This window comes from Typopeltis vanoorti, chromosome 4 (genome assembly GCF_054136105.1).
Source record: "Typopeltis vanoorti isolate ZY-2024b chromosome 4, IOZ_Tvanoo_1.0, whole genome shotgun sequence".
NCBI classification, from domain to species: domain Eukaryota; kingdom Metazoa; phylum Arthropoda; class Arachnida; order Uropygi; family Thelyphonidae; genus Typopeltis; species Typopeltis vanoorti.
Window position 1 is genome coordinate 70,948,510 of NC_143552.1, and position 19,682 is coordinate 70,968,191.

General features: G+C 35.1%; 1 protein-coding gene across 1 annotated transcript in view; it reads right to left on the bottom strand.

Moving 5' to 3' along the window:
* tho2 (THO complex subunit 2-like protein) overlaps positions 1-19,682 on the bottom strand; it is a 779,097-nt gene that overhangs the window by 429,467 nt on the left and 329,948 nt on the right. Inside the window, exons 19-21 of the mRNA XM_090391861.1 lie at positions 17,097-17,214; positions 14,424-14,603; positions 9,495-9,659 (exon numbers count right to left, since the gene is read on the bottom strand). Of these exons, the coding sequence (XP_090247987.1) occupies positions 9,495-9,659; positions 14,424-14,603; positions 17,097-17,214 (463 nt within the window). The remainder of the gene's footprint in view (positions 1-9,494; positions 9,660-14,423; positions 14,604-17,096; positions 17,215-19,682) is intronic.

Consider the following 19,682-nt stretch of genomic DNA (forward strand, 5'->3'; position numbering starts at 1 on the left):
CAACAGGCACAAGGAACTTTATAACTTTACATTTCAGGATGTGCAAGAAAACGAAGCTAATTTTTAGGAGAAAGGATGACAGTAGCTAACTGAATGAAAGGTTTAAAAGTGGCATGGTGATCATATTTCCATCAGAAAAAATAGCCAAAGTTCTCAGCATGATCTATATGCCACTTTCAAACCTTTCATACCTGGAGTTGAACTGTGCATGGATGCTGACCAATGACTGGAGATGTTCTTACATGATTAGAGGAAAGTAGAAGAGCAATGGTAGTAGCCAGTTCACAGAGTACTTTCTCTGTGAAAGAACCTATAAAAAAAGGGCATAATGAGAACAGAGTGCCTGTGAGAAAGTGACTAGAGTAATCTGTGGGATAGAGAGAGAGAGAGAGATCAGCAAAGAGACAGACTGACCTCTCCTGCATATAATCAAGAATTCTTAGGGATGTTTTAGATACACCAGCTAAATGTGAGAACAATATTCTAAGGTCAGTCTGATATGGAATTTATAGTGTTTGGTGTTGAGCAAGAGATGCATTTTTTAAAAAAAAAAAACGTTTTTTTGGTGATAAGGCTAAAGTTAATTCGGAGAAGTTAGGCTAACTGATCTCAGATAGCTGTACTGTCTCCCACATCTTTGGCAAATTAATGCAGCCATACTTGTTGAGGTTGAGGAAGCACTTCATAGCCAATTCTGATTCTAAAAATTGTCTCTCAGATCAACAGCAACTTCTATAGCAGAGACATCTGCAGTCACGAATGACCTCATGCAAATTGTTCACATGCCCACCAGAGCACCAGATAATCCCAACCACTATCCAAATAGTCTGGACCTCTTCCTCACTAATGATCCCTCCAAATATACTGTGAACCAGAGTACCAGATAATCCCGACCACTCTCGATGTCTTCATCACTAATGATCCCTCCAAATATACTGTGAAGGTTCTATCTCCTTTAGGTAACTCAGACCACAACCTAGTGCTTATCTCTTTCCCCACTGAGCAACACCCCTATAGCTATTCTCAATTAAGCATCATCTGGCATTATAAGAACACAGAGTGGGATGACATCCGAGATTTCTATGCCTCATTCCCATGGTTGGATTCGTGCTTTCGGTCTTCCAACCCAAGCATATGCATGGAATGCATCACTGAAATAATCCTCTCTGGAATGGACACATACATTCCCTATTCTACTATAAATTTCTAAATGTTGTCCTAAATAAGCCCTGGTTCTCCAAAAGATGTGCCAAGGAGGATGTACAAATGAAGAACCAAACATACCACCAAAGTATGCTTCGATAACCTTATCAATTTCAACTCCTGCAAAACAGTTCTGCCTTATTTCCCACAAAAAAATAATCATATTACCCCAGACTTATCTTTGACAACACTGAAATCTCTAGGCAAGAGATCTCTCTCTTCTTGGGACTACCTTGACATCAAGACTCTCTTGGCATAAACACATTACAACCATTGCCGCCGAGGCACCCAAAAAATTAGGATTCCTATTTCATTCAAGGCATTACTTTACCCCCAAACAGCTATTATTATTATTATTATAAAAAACCTCCATGGAGTCAAAGACTCATCATGGTAGGTCCACTGTTATACACACAGTTTATCATACCGTGCCTTAAATATATTTACTATCTCTGTGATCACCACATTCTCAGGCAATGCATTCCAATCACTCACTACTCTCCATGCAAAAAACCTGCTCCACACTTCCTTGTTCACACTCTCCTTATACGTCTTACAGGGATGACCTCCTGTACAAAACCTCCCAGACATTAATCTGGTAATAACCTCTTAACAGCTTATATGTCTTGATCATATCCCCTCTCTTCTTTCTATCCCACCAATTCCTGCAAATTGCATTTTATCAATCTGTCTTCATTCTCAACATTCCAGAGACCAGAAACCACCTTAGTTAATCATCTCTGAACTTTTTTCAACACAATTTCATCTTTTTGAAAACCAGGTGACCAAATATGTGCACAGTAATCCATATGTGGCCTGATCAAAGCCTTGTACAAAGGAACCATAACATCCTTACTTCTACAAGTCAGTGCCCTCTGCATCATTCCCAATATCAGCTGTGTTGTCCTCACAATTTAGGTCCTTGTCTAAAATCACTCTCAAATCTCTCATCTCCTCTATCACTTCCAAGATATTTCCACCAATTGTGTACTCTACATTCCATCTCTGCTTCCCAAATTTCAAAACCTTACACTTTGCAACATTGACTTGATATCCCCACTCATTTACCCATTCAGCCAGTGTATTCCTCTTGCAAAGCTACAGTATCCATTCTACTCCTGATAGCTCTCCCCAACTTTGCATCATCTGAAAACAACTGCATATTGACCGTTCAGACCTCTCCAAATATCTTTACATACAAATTAAACAGCAATGGATCCAAAACAGACCCTTGGGGTACACCACTAGTAACTTTCCTCTTCTGGGATATTGCTCCTCCATAGACAACTCGCTGATGCCTATCAGACAGCCAATCTCCAATCCAGTGAACTAATCCACTGTTCAGCTCCATTCGTTCCGATTTAATTACCAGCTTGTCATGTGGCAATTTATTAAACACCTTTGCAAAAGCTATATATATATCACTGTATATGCAATACCCTTATCCAAAGCATTTGTCACTTTATTATAAAAAGTAAGCTCATTGCTAAAGCATGATCCTCCTTTAGTAAATCCATGCTGGCCGCCAAAGAGTATTTTTCTGTTGTCAACCCAATTTTGAATCTTAGTCCTAACTAACTTCTATAATACCTTAACCACAACTCCAGACACACAGACTGGTCTATAATTCAAAGCCCTACCCTTATCACCTCCCTTATGAATTGGAACAATTTTACCCTCTTTTGGAACTTGACCCAGTGAGAGACTCATGTTGAAAATATATGTAAAAGCTGTTGTTAACTCTTTGGAACACTCCCTCAAAACGTGGTGAAATAGCATCAAGTCCCACAGCTTTATTTACATCAAGTCATATCAATTCCTCATATACCTCCTGTTCACTTACTGACAGTTCCTCCTCCTCCTCCTTTCCCACTGCATTCGAGTTCTGCATGAAGTCACATTCATAAGAATGAAATACTTTTATAAATTGCTCATTAAATATCTCAACTATATCCTCCACAGCAGTTATCATTCCTCCATTTTCACCAATCAATCCCATCCTACCATCATTCTTTCTTTTACTGGTCACATATCAAAAAAACTCCTTAGGATTTTTTTTTTTTTTGGTTGCTTTAGCTAACTGCTGTTCATACTACCCTTATCAAGTGAGTCACCTTCCTTGTCTGCTCTTTGTACTTCTCATGCAACTGGTTATTATAACGACCCCCCCTTCCCCGTTTGTGTTGTGCTTCCACTCTCTCATTTACTTCATTCATGATAATCACTTTTCCATTTGCAAGTGAGCAAATACTTCTCCCTATCCTGTTTTTTTTTTGCTCTTTCATATCAAATTCGCACCACCTTAGATCTATTCATTACAGTCATTAACTCTCCTGCCGACTCACACGAAAATCATTTCAATGCAGCCCATCTTCTTTATACAATTCCATCCGTCCCTCAAATTCCTCCCACACAGTCATAAAATGAACTCCATTCTCCTCACATAACTGCGATAACATATCATTCATAATCTTTGCTCGCCTCCTCATTTCATCACTATCATACCTTGGCAACACACTGACTACCTTTCCTACCACACTGTTATCTTTTACTCTCCTTAATAATATCCTTATATCCAATCTGGTATTTTCTTTTTTCCCATCCAAATCATTTGTCCCTACAAGACCAACTCTTATTCCTCATGTCCAACGCTTCACTCACTCTTTCCATTCTACCACCAGGAAAATACACCTTATGCACCTTCTCATTCACTGCACTTCAAATAATGGAATCTCCATAGAGAGCCACTCTCGAATCATTCGTTACATCTTTCCTTCTACTCTTTTTTACGCTTCCATGTATGTCCGTAATTCTTTTAATTTCATTTCGCATGCAGTTCATCTCTTGCCTCATCATCATCAACTCTGCTTTCATGTCTGTATCCAATATATATTCATGTCTGACATTTTCATGTAGTTTCATATTATATCTCTGGATATTTTTGGTTGTGCAGCATCTGCAGCAGACTTCACACTGTCGTTCTGACAAGGATATCCAAAGAAAATTAATTTACACATTTTTCTTCTCCTGAGTTACATTCTGATCTTGTAGTGAAAGCTGTTTATCATGTGTTTAATGAATGCTTGATATAATAGCAGCATATGATGTCTTGGGATGTATCCCAAGACATCATCATGAAACTACTCGATGTGAAGAACTGGCAAAAGGCAAAACTGCAACTCCAGTGAGACATCAAGTTCAGTATCTTTTATCATACTCTGTGCAACTTGACAAGAAGTAGATAATGCAAGTGACACAGAACAAAGAACTAATATTTAGCCATCTCCACTCGGCCCTGATTCTATGTTATTTGAGTGAGTTTCAACTAACTCAACAGTATTAAGAATAGGTGTTGTATTCATTACTGGGATTAACATTGGATCTTGGAATAAACTGCCAAAAGATGTCATCACCTGTGATTCCTCCATTTCTGTTATTGTATCTTCACTTTGTTGTGATCCTTTTACCAACATTCAACTCTGTACAGATGGAAATAAGTTCTGAGTTGAACTAGGATATATATTTGAATGAGAAACAGAATCAGTTCCTGATGGTTTTGACCTTCCTTCACTTGTGAACGACTTTATTGGCCTATTGGTATCTTCTGGTGTGTCTAATTCATTTATTTTTTGATGACACACTGGTTTTCATGCCTTTACTGTTAGAACTGCGAAGATATCTACTCTGAGGTCTTCCTCTTTTCCTGTTAATTAAGAGTGGCAATCCTGTGTTGTGTTTTTTTGGTTGCACCTCGGCAAGTAACAAGGCCTGGTTACTTGAATCATGTTCACTCTTCTCCTGAATATTAATATTGGAAGTATGCCAATGTGCAACCTCTGTACAGATCTCAACATCCAGACTTTTAGCAGCACTAAATAAACATAGTGGGTGGCACTCATCATTTGTCTGCTTTTTTTGTCAACTGAGAATGTATATCTTTGGGTTGAAGGGGTAGCAATACTGGCTAAAGTATACAGGTCTCTTAATGGTGTTGGTTTCAGGCATCCTGTTATTAAGTGGCAACTCTCAATGCTGGGCCCAGTTTTTCAGTTTAGCAGGATCTGGCCAATACAGGCAGGCATATTCAGCAGGTGAATAGCAAAGAGCCAAGGCAGAGGATCTCAGTGTACTAGGCTCTGCACCCCATTTGGAGGAAGTAAGCTTCTTAGTATATTATTTCTTGAATTAATTTTTTTTCATTTTTTTCTATGTGTTTTATATAAAACACACATTTTATATATAGTGTGTACACACACACACACACACACATACATAGAAAAAAGTTTCTATATTGTTTTTTGCATTAACTTTTGCCTTCATTTTTTTCTTTGGGTGTGTGTTTTATATGAAAGAGTGTGATCGAGAGTCATACCAAAGTAGACTGGATTCCAGGAATGTTCTATATGGGATCCTTCTCAAGAAATCTATAGCTTCTTGTTGGCTTCCTCATTATTAAGATGGAAAAGGCCAGTCTGTATTTTCAAGGGGGTTTGGTTTTAATTGATGACTGCTATAATATGTGGTTCAACTATTTCAGGCAAGTGATAGGGTAGTTGTAATGGACTTGAAATTATTTGATTTAGTGGCTATGGCAAGGTCATCAGCATAGATTAAATTTCTAGTTCCTGGAAATATGAGAAGATCATTGACATAGATGTTGAAAAGTAATGCCAATAACACACCTTGGGGAGGCCATTTTTTTTGGATTGGCACCAACGACTTTTCCTATCCTTCCCACTAGGTCCACAAAAAAGTGTCTGTTTTCCAAGAGTGATTGAATCAGGAGGACAAGGCAATGGGTCTCTAGTTATTCCATATATTTTATTTCTAAGTGTGAGATGGTTTATGGTATCATATGCTGCAGTTAGGACTACAAAGGTTTTTGCTCAAACGATTTTCTATATGTTGAGTGAGATTGAGAATTTGTGATGGATTTGACTGGTCTAAAACCAGCCTGCTCAGCAATAAGGCGTGATTTGATTAATGACTGAAGCCTATTCAAAATTAATCATTCATAAAGTTTAAAGAGGCTGTTGAGTAGAGATATAGGTCTGTAATTTTTGCTTCAGTTGCCGTTTTCCCTGGTTTAAGAAAGGCCACCACTTGAGCATGCCTCCAGATGGTTGGTATCTTGAGGGTTCTGAGGTAAGTGTTGTATAAGTTTAGTAACCACTCTTTAGCCCTGGATCCAAAATGTTTAATTCGTTCATTACAGATATCATCAAGACCCCCTGGATTTTCTAGTTTTTAATAGGTTTATTGCAGCATTGAGTTCAGTAAAATCGTGAAATCTGAGTCAATCAAATTTTGTTCCTTCCTTGAGATTCTTAATATCTTATTTTTTGGGTGCTTTTTAGGGAATTTTCCATTCAGCCACAACTGGTGAGCAATTTGATTAGCTATTACCTGTGGATGATCTAGTGACTTTGTGAAATCCTTCCTAATTCTGTTGATAAATTTCCTACCTGCTACTGCAAATCATGTCGAGGGCTACTATTTCTCTTTTCCATGAGCAACGTCTTTCCTCTACCATCTGGGAGCATAATTTTCTCTTGCATGGATAGTTTCCTCTGAGAAGGGATTAGTGTTGTAAAGTTGTAAATAGCATACTAGGGTTGCATGTCATTAGAGAGGCCTGGAATGTAGTTAAAGACATCCTCGAGGGATATGTTTGGAAATTTTCCTCAGCATTTTTATGAATTGGGGATACTCTTGAGGGTTTGGAGGGACTTATCCAATGGAGTGGTCTTCCATGAAGCCCTTCCAATTAGCTTTTTTGATGTTAAATCATCATCAGTAAGGGACTGCGTTAGGAATAATGGCTGGGTTGAATTGAAGCATTATAGGTCTATGTTGGGTATATGGAATGGGATTTAAAACCTTTTATAACACACGTGTTGGATAGTTTTCAGCTAACAAATATGAGGTCAGGGTTCGAGCCCCGCTTCCATTTGACACTGTTGAAAGATGTAGGGAGTAGAGATGTAGAGAAAATTTATATTTATAGACTGCACTACCCTATATCTGAATTAGTTCAAGAATTGAAGAAAAACCAACTCTCAACTATTTCTCCTTTATATGTTGTTATTATGTTTACAGGCCGAGTTTACTTAACTTACTTATCTCTCCCGCTTTGGTTCGAATATTTTTATGGATGGTGCAGTAAAAGAGATTCAGCCAAAATACAACTTTAGATTAACAAAAACAAACATTTAATTTAGGATCACAAATTATACACTTAAGTTCAAATCACTAAATAAAATATTATAAACATTTTAGCTCTTCTGATAATACAGTCATATAATTTTAAGCAATGGTAAATCTGTTGTCTGAAACACAGCTTTCACAAAATTTAATTAACCACTTGGTAAAGCTCAAAGTCATAAAGTTCCTTAGTAACCAATTACACAAATATCTCACAGTTACGTTTCAAATACAATATAATGGCGGCAACACTTTTTCACAAGTATACACTTTTAAATCCACACTTCAGCTAATCTCCGCAAAAATGTTACTGTTAATATAGGGATATTTTAGGAAGAAACACACACATATCTCTGCATACGAATATCAATGGTTGGAATATTCTTGCCGGTAATCTTCCTTCTTCATCTACTTATATACGAACACTTTTTATAACTATATACACGTTAAACAATTAACAGCACTCATTAAAACAAGTCTTCTTAGTAATAACTGAATTAATTAACGGTCACAATACATATAATTAAACGTTCTTGCATGAAGTAAAACGCTTGTACTATCTTAGACATCACTTGACTAATTCAGTATTCTACTAATCACTCATGAACTAAGGTAACACACAATAATTCCTTAACTTGAAGTTTTCATGCACAGTTGCCTATTCCTCCTCCGGCATTCAATTAATCTTTTAGGCACTATAATTCTTAACACAGCTATCATTAAACTCAACCTTGTTGCCTCTAATTATTCTCTAGTTACTCCGTGCTATGCTTCAAGTTTCCGTGTGTCCTTGAAAAGTCGGCCCTGAAATTAAATCTCAACTAAAGTACAGCTAGTCATTCAGTAGTCACTTAGCTATCTTCTGTTGCTTTATTTGTTATTCTGCAACTTACTAGCTAACCTGCTCCACGACTAGCAGACTTTAATTAGCTACTTGAGTGACTCGCCGACTTGCTAATATCGCACTCTGATTCCCTGAATCAATCTCCTTTTTTCTTTCCTTCCTCCGAATTAGAATATCCTCTTTTTTTTTCAGCGTTCATAGCTTATATATCCCTTCTTTCTGCCTAAATTGTTCTCGTGCTCTCTTTAACTAAAATCCTTTCCAGTAAACTTACAACATTCTCCCTCACGCTCTGTTCCAAACTCGTGCAAGCTATCTAACATACATTTCCATGACAACAAAACAAAATATAATAAAATTGAGGCATTGCATAACGTTATACCTCTACAAACAGGAATAAAATAAGAATATTTACATTTCAATTAATACGCAGTTAAATGTTAAATACAAACTCCTATAATATTAACATAGCAATAAATAAAATAACTTAATATTTTAATACAGAGTTTTTTCTTTATTAGTATACATACTTGATTAAATAATTAAATATTAAATCAACTTATAGGTAGTTATATGAATATTAATTTATAAATAAGTGATTTACATTAAATAATATTTACAAATGTAGCCTTTGCCATGGTGGATTATGTTGGATTCTGAAGAGAGTATTAATAACTTAAATTTCTCTTCATTCAGAATCCAACGCAGGTTTAGCGAGAAGTTTTCAGTCCCATTTTCAACAAGTTCTCCATCTTCATTTGACTTTTGATTCTATTGGTTGATCAGTTGATCCATGGCTGAGGGCAACAAATGTTTTACCATCTCATAATAGATATTATTTGGTCCAACAACAGGTGTATGACATTTAAGCAAAGCAGCTTTCATTTCTCTTTCTGCTCATAGCTTGCTGGTGGACAAAAGGAAAGGTGGAAAACTGGCAGTCTTTGAAAAGAAAAGCTGCATGCTCAAGAGTAATAGAATGAACAATGTGGAAAGAGGCATAGAAAAAGAACAAAAAGGGCCATTACTCACAATGGGAGGTCCCCTCCACCACAATCAGGTGCCTTACATGGAGGGAAATTACACAGAAAACTATGGATATTTTCTCCTTCTTCACTACATGTCCAGAAATGTGGCAAGCTTGAAGCATTTTGCAGCTGTTTCTTATAAAAGATGATGCAAAGTTAATTTTTAAAAAAAAAAAAATCATAATATTATGATAACAGAATAAACCTTTACTTACACTTATGGCATAATTAATCATTGGCCTTGCTAGAAAAAATGTCACATCAGCTTGCACATGATATTCAGCCAAAAGATTTTCTACAGGTGGTAATCGTTGTATGTAATCATCCATGCTTAAACTAGATGCCAGAAAGCTACCAAACTGAACCAAAGTATCTTGACACTGGAGAGAGAAAGAAAGTCTGCTAAATATTATATATAAATAAAAATTAACAAAAAATATATTTTCTTTTAATAGATGTAATAATGACAAGATTTACAGATCATCATCACTTATATCTTATTTAGATCCAGTATGTTACTTTAAAGAGGAGTGGACAACAGGCTGCATCAAAATTGCCACCCCCACCCACCCCAAGGATAGAGAGAATGAGCAAATGACAACTGCTTTTTAGATCACAGAAAACAGTTGAGAAATATACTATGTGGTCAGCTCAAAAAATAACCTATCCCCTAAGCTTCAATATAAAGACTCTTTTTAAACCAGGAAAGACCCAATTGATGGAGAAAGAACTAGAGAGGATCAAGTGAGATATAATAGTATTGCCAAAAACACTGGTCAGGAGGTGTACTAAATTTGATGAATGAAAGACCATTTTACTCAGGAAGAGAAGATAACATCAACAGAGACGGAGTCGCAATATTAATCAAATCTTGAAGATCTCCATCTTTAGCCTGGAATCAAATAGTTCAAGAATTATAACATTAGATTAATAGGAAAAGAAAAAGGAATTTTTTCAACATCATCCAAATTTAATCACCTTTCTACCAGTAACTACAGGACCTTATTGACAAAACAAACAAAAAGGGCATCCAAATGGTGATTGGGAGACCTCAATACCAAGGATGGGAGATTTACACCAGATTTGAAAGATGAGATGGTAAAATTTGGAGTGGACAAGAGAAACAAAACAGGTGAAAGATTCCTGGAATTCTGTAAACATAACAATCTATTCTCTCAAACACCATATTTTTCCATAGACCATGACACAAATACATGTGGACATCTGCAGACGGTATGATTAAAAATTGTAATGATCATATTCTGTTCAAAAATAACTGAAATCCTCAATCCAAAATGTCAAGAAACCAGAGTTTCTTTACATTTCTCATAATTCTGATCACAAAATATTCAGCTTCAAACATTAAGTTGAAATTAAAAATAGCAAACCAAAGGCCCTAAGAAATACTGTTAACATACCAAACGTGAAAGATATAGCTATACAAAACTATAGAAAATACATGGAAATAGGGCAAAACAATTATGGTGAATGCAGCACAAATTACTTGATAGAACAATTAAAGCAAATAACTCCAGAAATTTTGGAAACCTTAGAAGAAAAAAAAGCTGCAAAAATACTTTGAACAGAGAAAATTATTATTATATTATTATTGCTATTACGTGACACATCCGGGGACTTATCACGGGAGAGCACTCGTCTTTTCTCCACTACACACACACACACCTCAGCATCTTCTCTACTACTCCATTCCACAACTACACACACACACACACACATGACACCACTGCCATTAGTGCCATCTACTTCCCACTATCAAAATATAGAGGAAAATAGGCAGCATTTTAAAAGACTAAAAACAAAATAGACAGAATATGAAGATCTACCAAAAATGTTGGTTGGAAGAAAAAGCAAAAAAAAAGAATGATAGCAAAGCTGCATATAAAATTATAAAGGAGATAACAAAAGCACTGCAAAACAGACCACTAAAAATGAAAGACAAAAATAATACTGAAACTCATTGGACCAATTCAAGATTTTTTTATCTCAAATTGTTCTAGTTCAAGAAGGAAAAAAAAATTGAAAGAATATTATGAGATAAGCACCATCTAGAATAAAAAAATAAATTTTTAATTTGCAATAAACCAAATGAACTTGTCTGAATGATTTGGTTATGATGAACTTCCTACTGAACTCTGGAAATATGTTAGCATCGCAGCCTTCAATTTCCTGCTTGAACTCTTTAAGCTAACTGGTGAAATTCCAGATGACAGGAAGACAGGCATCATAATACCAATTTTCAAAAAGGGAGATAAATGAAGGTGTGAAAATTATAGTCCCATAACACAGTTAGTAACAGTTACAAAATCTTCGCATTATGCAAAATAGAATATACACATTTTAGTGAATGAGAGAATAGGAGGAGATCAAGCAGGCTTCAGACCTAGGAGGTCTACTAATAGACCATATTCATACAGATAATAGCCTGGCTGAAAAGTACTGGAACATAAAACTTACCTATACATTGTAGTTTTATTGACTTCAAATTAGCACCTGATTCCATTGGCAGGAACAAAATTATAAGCACCTTAAGATCTATGACGTTAACATTCAGAAATACAAACCTTTATTATAAATTATTATAAAGATATCAAAGCAGCTTTCAAATTTAATAAAATAAAAACAGACAAATTCACAGTGGAGTTGAACAGGGTTGCCTACTCTCACCAAATTTATTTACTCCCTATCTGGAAGAAATGTGCAAAATAATAGCTGAAGAACCAGGTTTACAAATAAATGGCATGAATATCAGCTGCATGAAATATGTACACAATATTATTATTCTTGCACAATCGAGAGCATGACTGGAAAACACAATAAAAATTTTAGAGTGCAAAATTTTCGGAATGAAAATCAATTTAAACAAAACAAAAACAATGAAAATAGGAAGAGATAATATATTTGAACAAGTAAAACAATTTACATATCTTGGCAGTTTCATTACTCATAACCTTGACAACACAGAAATAGACATTAAAATACAGACTTAACACTGGACGGTCTAATATGAATAAATTAAACAAAATATGGAAAAATAACAGCATTTCAAAAAGCCTCAAACTAAACTCTATAAAACTGTTATTATACCTATGATAACAGATGGAGCCAAGACATGGAGACTCAATCAGAAAGAAATACAAAAAAATTAGAGAATCCAAAATGAAATGCTTAAGAAAAATAAATAAGACCCATGGTCAGAACACAAAACAAATAAGCAAGTAAATATGTCCTGAAATGAAATCCAGTAGTTATTTACCGTTACTGTTATCTTTGCACCTTTCTCCAAATTTTCTCAAAATATTTTCTACTGATGCTTCTTATGTTTATGGTACTGATTCCTACTCTGCTGTTTAAATCTCCAACAAGGATTTTGAGAAAATTTGGAGAAAGGTGCAAAGATAACAGTAATGGTAAATAACTACTGGATTTCATTTCAGGACATGAGTGACTAGTCATTACTAATACCATGCTTCAACACAAAGATGTGGGCACAAATTCATAAGAAGAGTAGACAAAGAAATCAGAAAACACACTGACTAGGTCATGGTTGAGAGCAATATCTCCACGCTGATTCAGGACACAAGAGTATATTGAGAGGAGGAGGGGGGGGGGGATTTGAAATGAGAAGGTGATAACCATTTAGTTTTGAGCAGGATAAAATTGAATATCATATTGAAATGAAGAGTACTTAAGAGACTTTGAAATCAGAGATTAGCAACTTTTAGAGTTGGATTGCAGACTCGAATATTTTAATATTATTCAAGAAAAAAATGACAGTTTAAATATAAGAACCAATCTTGCAGACCCTGAGGAATACATTGATGATTAGTGACTTGAGGATTCTGAGGTGTGAGTTATTCATTATTCATGGTTCATACTGAATAGGTCATAGTTGATTAATTCAGCCAGAGAACAATGTCAAGAAGTTGTCTACAAGGATAAAGTAAATCAGCATATGCTCTGTGAGAATACACAGCAAACTGTAAGAAAATAAAGTAAAGCAATGCATAACTGCTAAAAAAAAGTAATGGGAAGAGTTTGGTAAGAGTACAGAAGATAAATATCAGGAATGTGAGAAAATGTTTTGGAGGCTATTGAACAAGCTAAGAAATGAAGGATACTGTGAAAGGAATTAGAGGTGATAAAGTTGAAAGAAAAACCAAAGACAGAGATATTCTAGATGTCTAGAGCAATTACCTTGAAAGATTTCTTTTTCTTTCAGATGCCTTCTCTTGTGAATCAAATCCCTCTTCTTCTGCATAAAATTTGTGCACAAATTTTATGCACAAATATAAAATTTCTGTGTGAGACCATATGCACAAATAAGTCTCACTATGCAATTCCCCATTTTGATGTTTGTCCACACCACTTACTTGATATTGCCTGCCATTCAACATTATCCTTATATTTAGTGTTGAATACTATTCCATTTCTTCCTATCTTATCATTACTGTCTGAATGTAACATCTTGTATATGTCATTTAGAAAAAACCTGTGGTTTTGTCTTCTTCGTTTCAGTCTCCAATTATGTTTACTGGTATGTATCCAATTCTTCTATCAGTTCTATTCCATTCCACTTTTTTATTTTATTTTATTGATGCCTCTTACAATGAATGCAAATGGTGATTTGAATGAAAAGTATAACCTTGTTTAACTGAGCAATGCTCCGCCCAGAATGAAATTCGATCATGATGTAACATCAATTCGTTGACTGATGGTACATTAGCAGTGTACACCATGAGAAGGTGAGGATTGCACAGTAGGTCAGAAGCTCTGGTCAGTTCTCTACATTCAATAAAAGGTTGTATGAAGGTCTCATCCCAGTTAACTAGCTTTGAACATTAAGCAACACCTTAAACATCATTATAATTAGACATTATATAATTTACAGAGCATACTGAAATCCAGAATAATCTATGTACTAGAAATTCTAAATTCTCATCTATAAATTCCAGATGGATGTGCTAGATTACATAAATTATTAAAGAGGAAAACAGATTTTTTTCATTTTTGTTTGTAAAAATCTGTGGAAATTTTTTAGATTTTCTTAGATGATTCCATTTCTTCTAAGCACAAACCATCAGTTTAATTTTTGCAATTTTAAAAATGATTAATTTTTGGGATACCTGATCATACAGTTTGCCTACTAATTTTAAATGACTTCGGCCCTGCTCTCGATAAATTACACAGTTTCTCTGTTGTGCCATCAGAAGGCAAAGAGGTAAGGCCAAATCATTTTCTAATAATGCATCCTTCAGTCGCTGAGAAGATTTCTTAGTATTCCTCATCTGGGTAAAATAGCCACCCTGCAAAAGAAATTAATAATAAACTACAGAATCTCATAAGTAAAATTAATGCTTTTAAAATTACAGAAACAAACAGAAAAATTCATAATTATAGAACAATTCTCATTACTTTAAATATGAAACTATAAAATATTATTTACTAATCTAGTGTGTGTGTGTGTGTGTGTGTGTGTGTGTGTGTGTGTGTGTCATGAAGTGTACTGTCATTAGAACAGGTAGAGTGTGGGTGAAACCCTGGAAAATGTGGAAGTACTGAGATACTTTAACAGTGCTGGGGGAATTGTGGAAGACACATGGGAATAAAGCCACCCATTATGGTACACAGTGAATGCTACAGAGAAAACTAGCAGTGTAATTGTGTAAAGGGTGAAAGACAGACTACAAGATCATAAATATGCTTTTATAAATATTATTTCTTAATCCATCTAAACGCATTTGAGGAGGCTTAAACCGATTAAACCTTGGTGGGTTTTTTTTCAGTTATTTGTATGCATATTCAGTACATAATTACCAATTGTGAACCAGATTGGGATTGCCTATAAAATTACTAATTTTATTTTCATAGTCAGAAGTGTGCATTTCCTAAACAGTAGGCAAGATGCATTGTATGCTATATTGATTTATGACAAGTGAAGTAAAAAATTAGAAGACATTAGAAAACTTTACTTAAGTTAATGAATCATAATGGAGGAATCTCTTCATAGTGTCTAATCTGTTTATCTGAGAAGTTCATCATGATCTTTCTGGTATTTATAGATCTACAGTAATGTAATGGGTGTATTAACACATTTTTGGCTAGTAATTATACTAGAGAAGCAATCACTTTCTTGTACCAATCCTTCACCCCCAATGTAAGCAAACAAAGTTTACACATGAACAAAGTATGACAAAATACATGTCAACAAAGTATGCTAGTCTGGGATATGTTCCGGGCACATTTAACGGAGGCAAGCAAAGAGAAAGCACTTGAGCTACGTACAGACCTAGCAGTCATACCGGGTAGTCTAACTTCCGTTTTGCAGCCACTTGATGTCAGCTTGAATAAGCCGTTTAAAGATCACTTATGTAAAAAATGGAGAAAATGGATGTCATCTGGTTTGGTGAAGATGACAAAGGGTGGAAATTTTCAGAAGCCTGAGATCACCCTAGTCACCAACTGGGTTAAAGAAGCATGGGATTCGATACCATCTGAAATGATTCATGCTCATGTCTTAAATGCAGAATAAGTAATTCAATGGATGGATCCGAAGATCATGTCATATACAAAAAGCGAGGATGATGCACAACAAAATGGAAAGCATGACGACGATGACGACAACTGCTACACTGATGACGCAATCCCTACAGATGAATTTATAAATGAAATGTTTGATGACTCAAAAGATGAAGAATTTAAAGGATTTTGACGTTTTCTTTTAAAATAAATATTTCTTTAGTTAATTCATGTTGTATTATTTATAATGTTATGGAACAAGATTAACAGATCACATTATACGTGAACATGGCATTTTAGGGCAAGTTTTCAAACAAAATTTCTAGTTCACATTATACGTCGATCGCATTATATGCGATAATATACGGTACTCAAAAATGATATTTCAAAGAGAAACATTTGGAGAACATCATTTGATGTTAGATGAATAATGTGAGGCTGTCAACAAGACACTATCTGAAAGCTGGCAGAAATATATGGAAAGACAAATAAATGAGTAATTATGTTTTGGAAATAGATAGGGAAAAATACAGGTAAGGGGAAACATCTTTTATTTCAATGAAATATCTTTTAAACCCATTATGGAAATGAGGGAGTAGGCTTCTAATATGTACATTTGTCATCAAATGAAAGGATTTCCTACTTAGGTTAAAATTTCAAGACTTCAAGGAATCCACTAACACCTCTCTTCAACAGACTGTCTATGCAAACTATGCCATCAGTTAAGAATACAGTAATTCTTATGCAGTATGTTCTTAAAAATATCATGCTAGAGAGGAATGCTAGAAACATTTAGTCCATAAAATAACCTCTCACATCTCCAGAGCTCAAGACTGAATGCACAGTTGCTGTCTAATATATATTAGTGCATGTATATCATGTTTAGTATAACACTTTCTCATTCAATACTTTGTGTATAAGGAGTTGATACACATGAAAAAAATAACTGTTTTTCTAAGCATAGATATATTAAAAAAATTATGGGCTTACCCTTGACACTGGTTAATTAACAACTGCTCTTATTCAAAGATCATTACATTTAAAAACCATTTAATAGCAGAGGTTCTGGACATGTTTACAATCTTGAAAATGATCCCTAATGAAAAAAATTATTCCAGAACTACTACAGTAGACATTTTGTGTGGTTAATACTTAAGTAATCTAAATAGCCCATTTGCAGACGGGTAACAGCATTGCAAAATTAAAGTTCTGCACAATGATATATTTAGAGAATATGGAGTATAAAAATGTAAATTAATTAAATTAAACATAACACTCACCTCAGCTCTAAGTAATTCTCCTCCTGCCATTGCTTCTAGCTGCTCTGAAGTCATCTCTTCTGATGCTTCGATACCTGCCATTTTCTGCACTATCTCTTTAAGTATCAGGAGATCAAGGCTACAGATATATTGAAAAAAAAAATGAAATGAGAATTACATATAGAATTAACAGTCTGAAACTAAAAATTTTGATTAGTGCCCAAACTCCTAAGAGCTAACTGATTAATTCTTCAACTCAGAATATCATTAAAGAGAAAAGTCACGAGTTCATATAACAGCAAGAAATGTTCTCTGCACAGCTCTCATCTTTTCTTTCATCAGTTGTGTTCTCCTGCTGAACATGCTTGCGTAACTCCCCCACTCCTTATTATGAAATTTTAAGAAACAAGTAATCTAAACAGTCTGTTTTCAGAGGAATTTTATCCTTGTATAAAAATAACCACAGAAACCAGGAGACCAGACCTGTGCACAATAGGCTAAATAAGGTCTTATAAGGAGGCAAAATGACTTCCTTATTTTTATATGTCAAGAATCGTTTCGACATTGCAATTATTCTCTAACTTCTATTTCAAATCTTTGTTATTATGATCCTTGAACAACTGCCTGTCTATTATAACTCCAAGATCACTATAATGAGCAGTTTCTTCTAGCATAATCCCACTAATATAATACAACACTGGATATCTAATCACCGCAAAGTGCATGATTTTACATTTACTAACATTGAACTGTCAGCCATTTTCACATGCCCACAATTCCAGCCTATTCAAATCATTCTGCAAGTACTGCATATCAGCAGCACCACATGATTACTCTACCTATCTTTGCATCATCAGCAAATAGGTGTATGTCACATGTCGAATACTTCCCAATGTCATTATTGAACAGATTGAATAACAATGGACAAAAGAATAATCATTTTAGCACATCACAGGTTACTTAAAATTCTGCAGTCCCTAACCTAACCTAACCCCCTGCCCCACATGTACAGCATTAACTTAAAACAGCACTTCTTTTTAATTCCAAATAATCTAGCATTTTACACCATGCTACATATTAATATACTCGTATGTACCTTTAAAAATAGTGGCAGTTATTTGAGGTATATCTCAGTGAACACATAAGTTACACAGACAATATAATATTAACAGAAACTTAATTAAAATTAACTGTTCTATTTGTAATTTTCGGTCGTCCATTCAACACAAAAGTGTTGTCCATGCCAGTTGGCATGGACAACACTTTTGTGTTGAATCCCTCTGGGTTTGAATCCCTCTCTAAGAACAAAGGACAGCCATTATAAGGTGTTTTCAATAAAAGTAAGTTATCCACTCTCATATGGGGGGGGGGGAATGACAGGATTTTTATCTCACAAAATAAATAAAATTTTATTAATTAAAAGACATGATCCTATTCTGTATAAACCCCATGCCAATAGGTTATAATCCAATCCCATATTCTCCAATTTAGACAATAGTCTTTCATGCTGTATTCTGTCAAAAGCCTTAGCAAAATCCAAAGGTATCATGGCGTATCCATTCCCCTTGTCTAACTCAGTGGTAATCTTAATATAGAATGTGAGGATTTTGCTAAAACATGACCTTCCCTTAATAAACCCATGCTATTCATTGCAAAGTAGAGATTCTCTCTCAACTCATTTCTGTATGCAAGCACTAACCAACTTTTCCAAAATCTTCACCACCACCACCACCACCACTACAGAGATACTGATAAGTTGATAGTTGGATACATACTTTTTTGCACCACCCTCACTCAATGGGATTACCTACATTCTATCTTCCCTGTTTTCACACTCAAATTATATAGCCTGGTCAAAGGAATAGCTAATTCAGCTGAACACTCATTCGTGCTGATATCCCATCAGTTCCTATTGCCGAATTCTATTCAGTTTGTACAACTGCTCTAATACCTTCTCCTCATACACCTGAATTTCTTCGTAGAATGAAAAGGTAATAGTGAGCTCAATATTGCATACACCATGTTGTATATCTCAGGGGTTCACAATGGTGAGTATGAGTATGGAAAACCCAAGATACCCAAGCTAAACCCAATCTAACTTCCTACAATATACACTTGGTATATTATAACTGTAGACTGGTCTTCTCCTCTTCTTTCTTACTTCTTACCCCCCCACCAGTGTTATTAGAGCAATTCAAGGGCGTGACTCTTTCCTCTCAAACTATATTTTCCACTATCTACTAAAAAAAAAGCAAGCATAGTTGCCTCAAGGTGGAAGCCCCACCACTAGGGAGACCTTGTGCTTTGGCTAGTAAACAATTCACAAATATTACTTTTAAGTCTCAAAGAAAGAATTCAAGGACTGCTAAAAATGGAAATGACCCTCAACTGGCTAAAAGTACCGACTGGAAAAAGATTATCACTCATTCTGCTACATGGAATGCAAGAAGTTTATCCCACAAAGAAATCCAAATAGACAAAATTCTATATGAAAAGAAAATCAAAACTGCAGTATTGACTGAAACAAAGAAGAAAAATCAGGGAACCAAAGAAACCGATAACTACGTACATACATATCTATAGTTGAAAAAGAGGACAAGAGAGCAA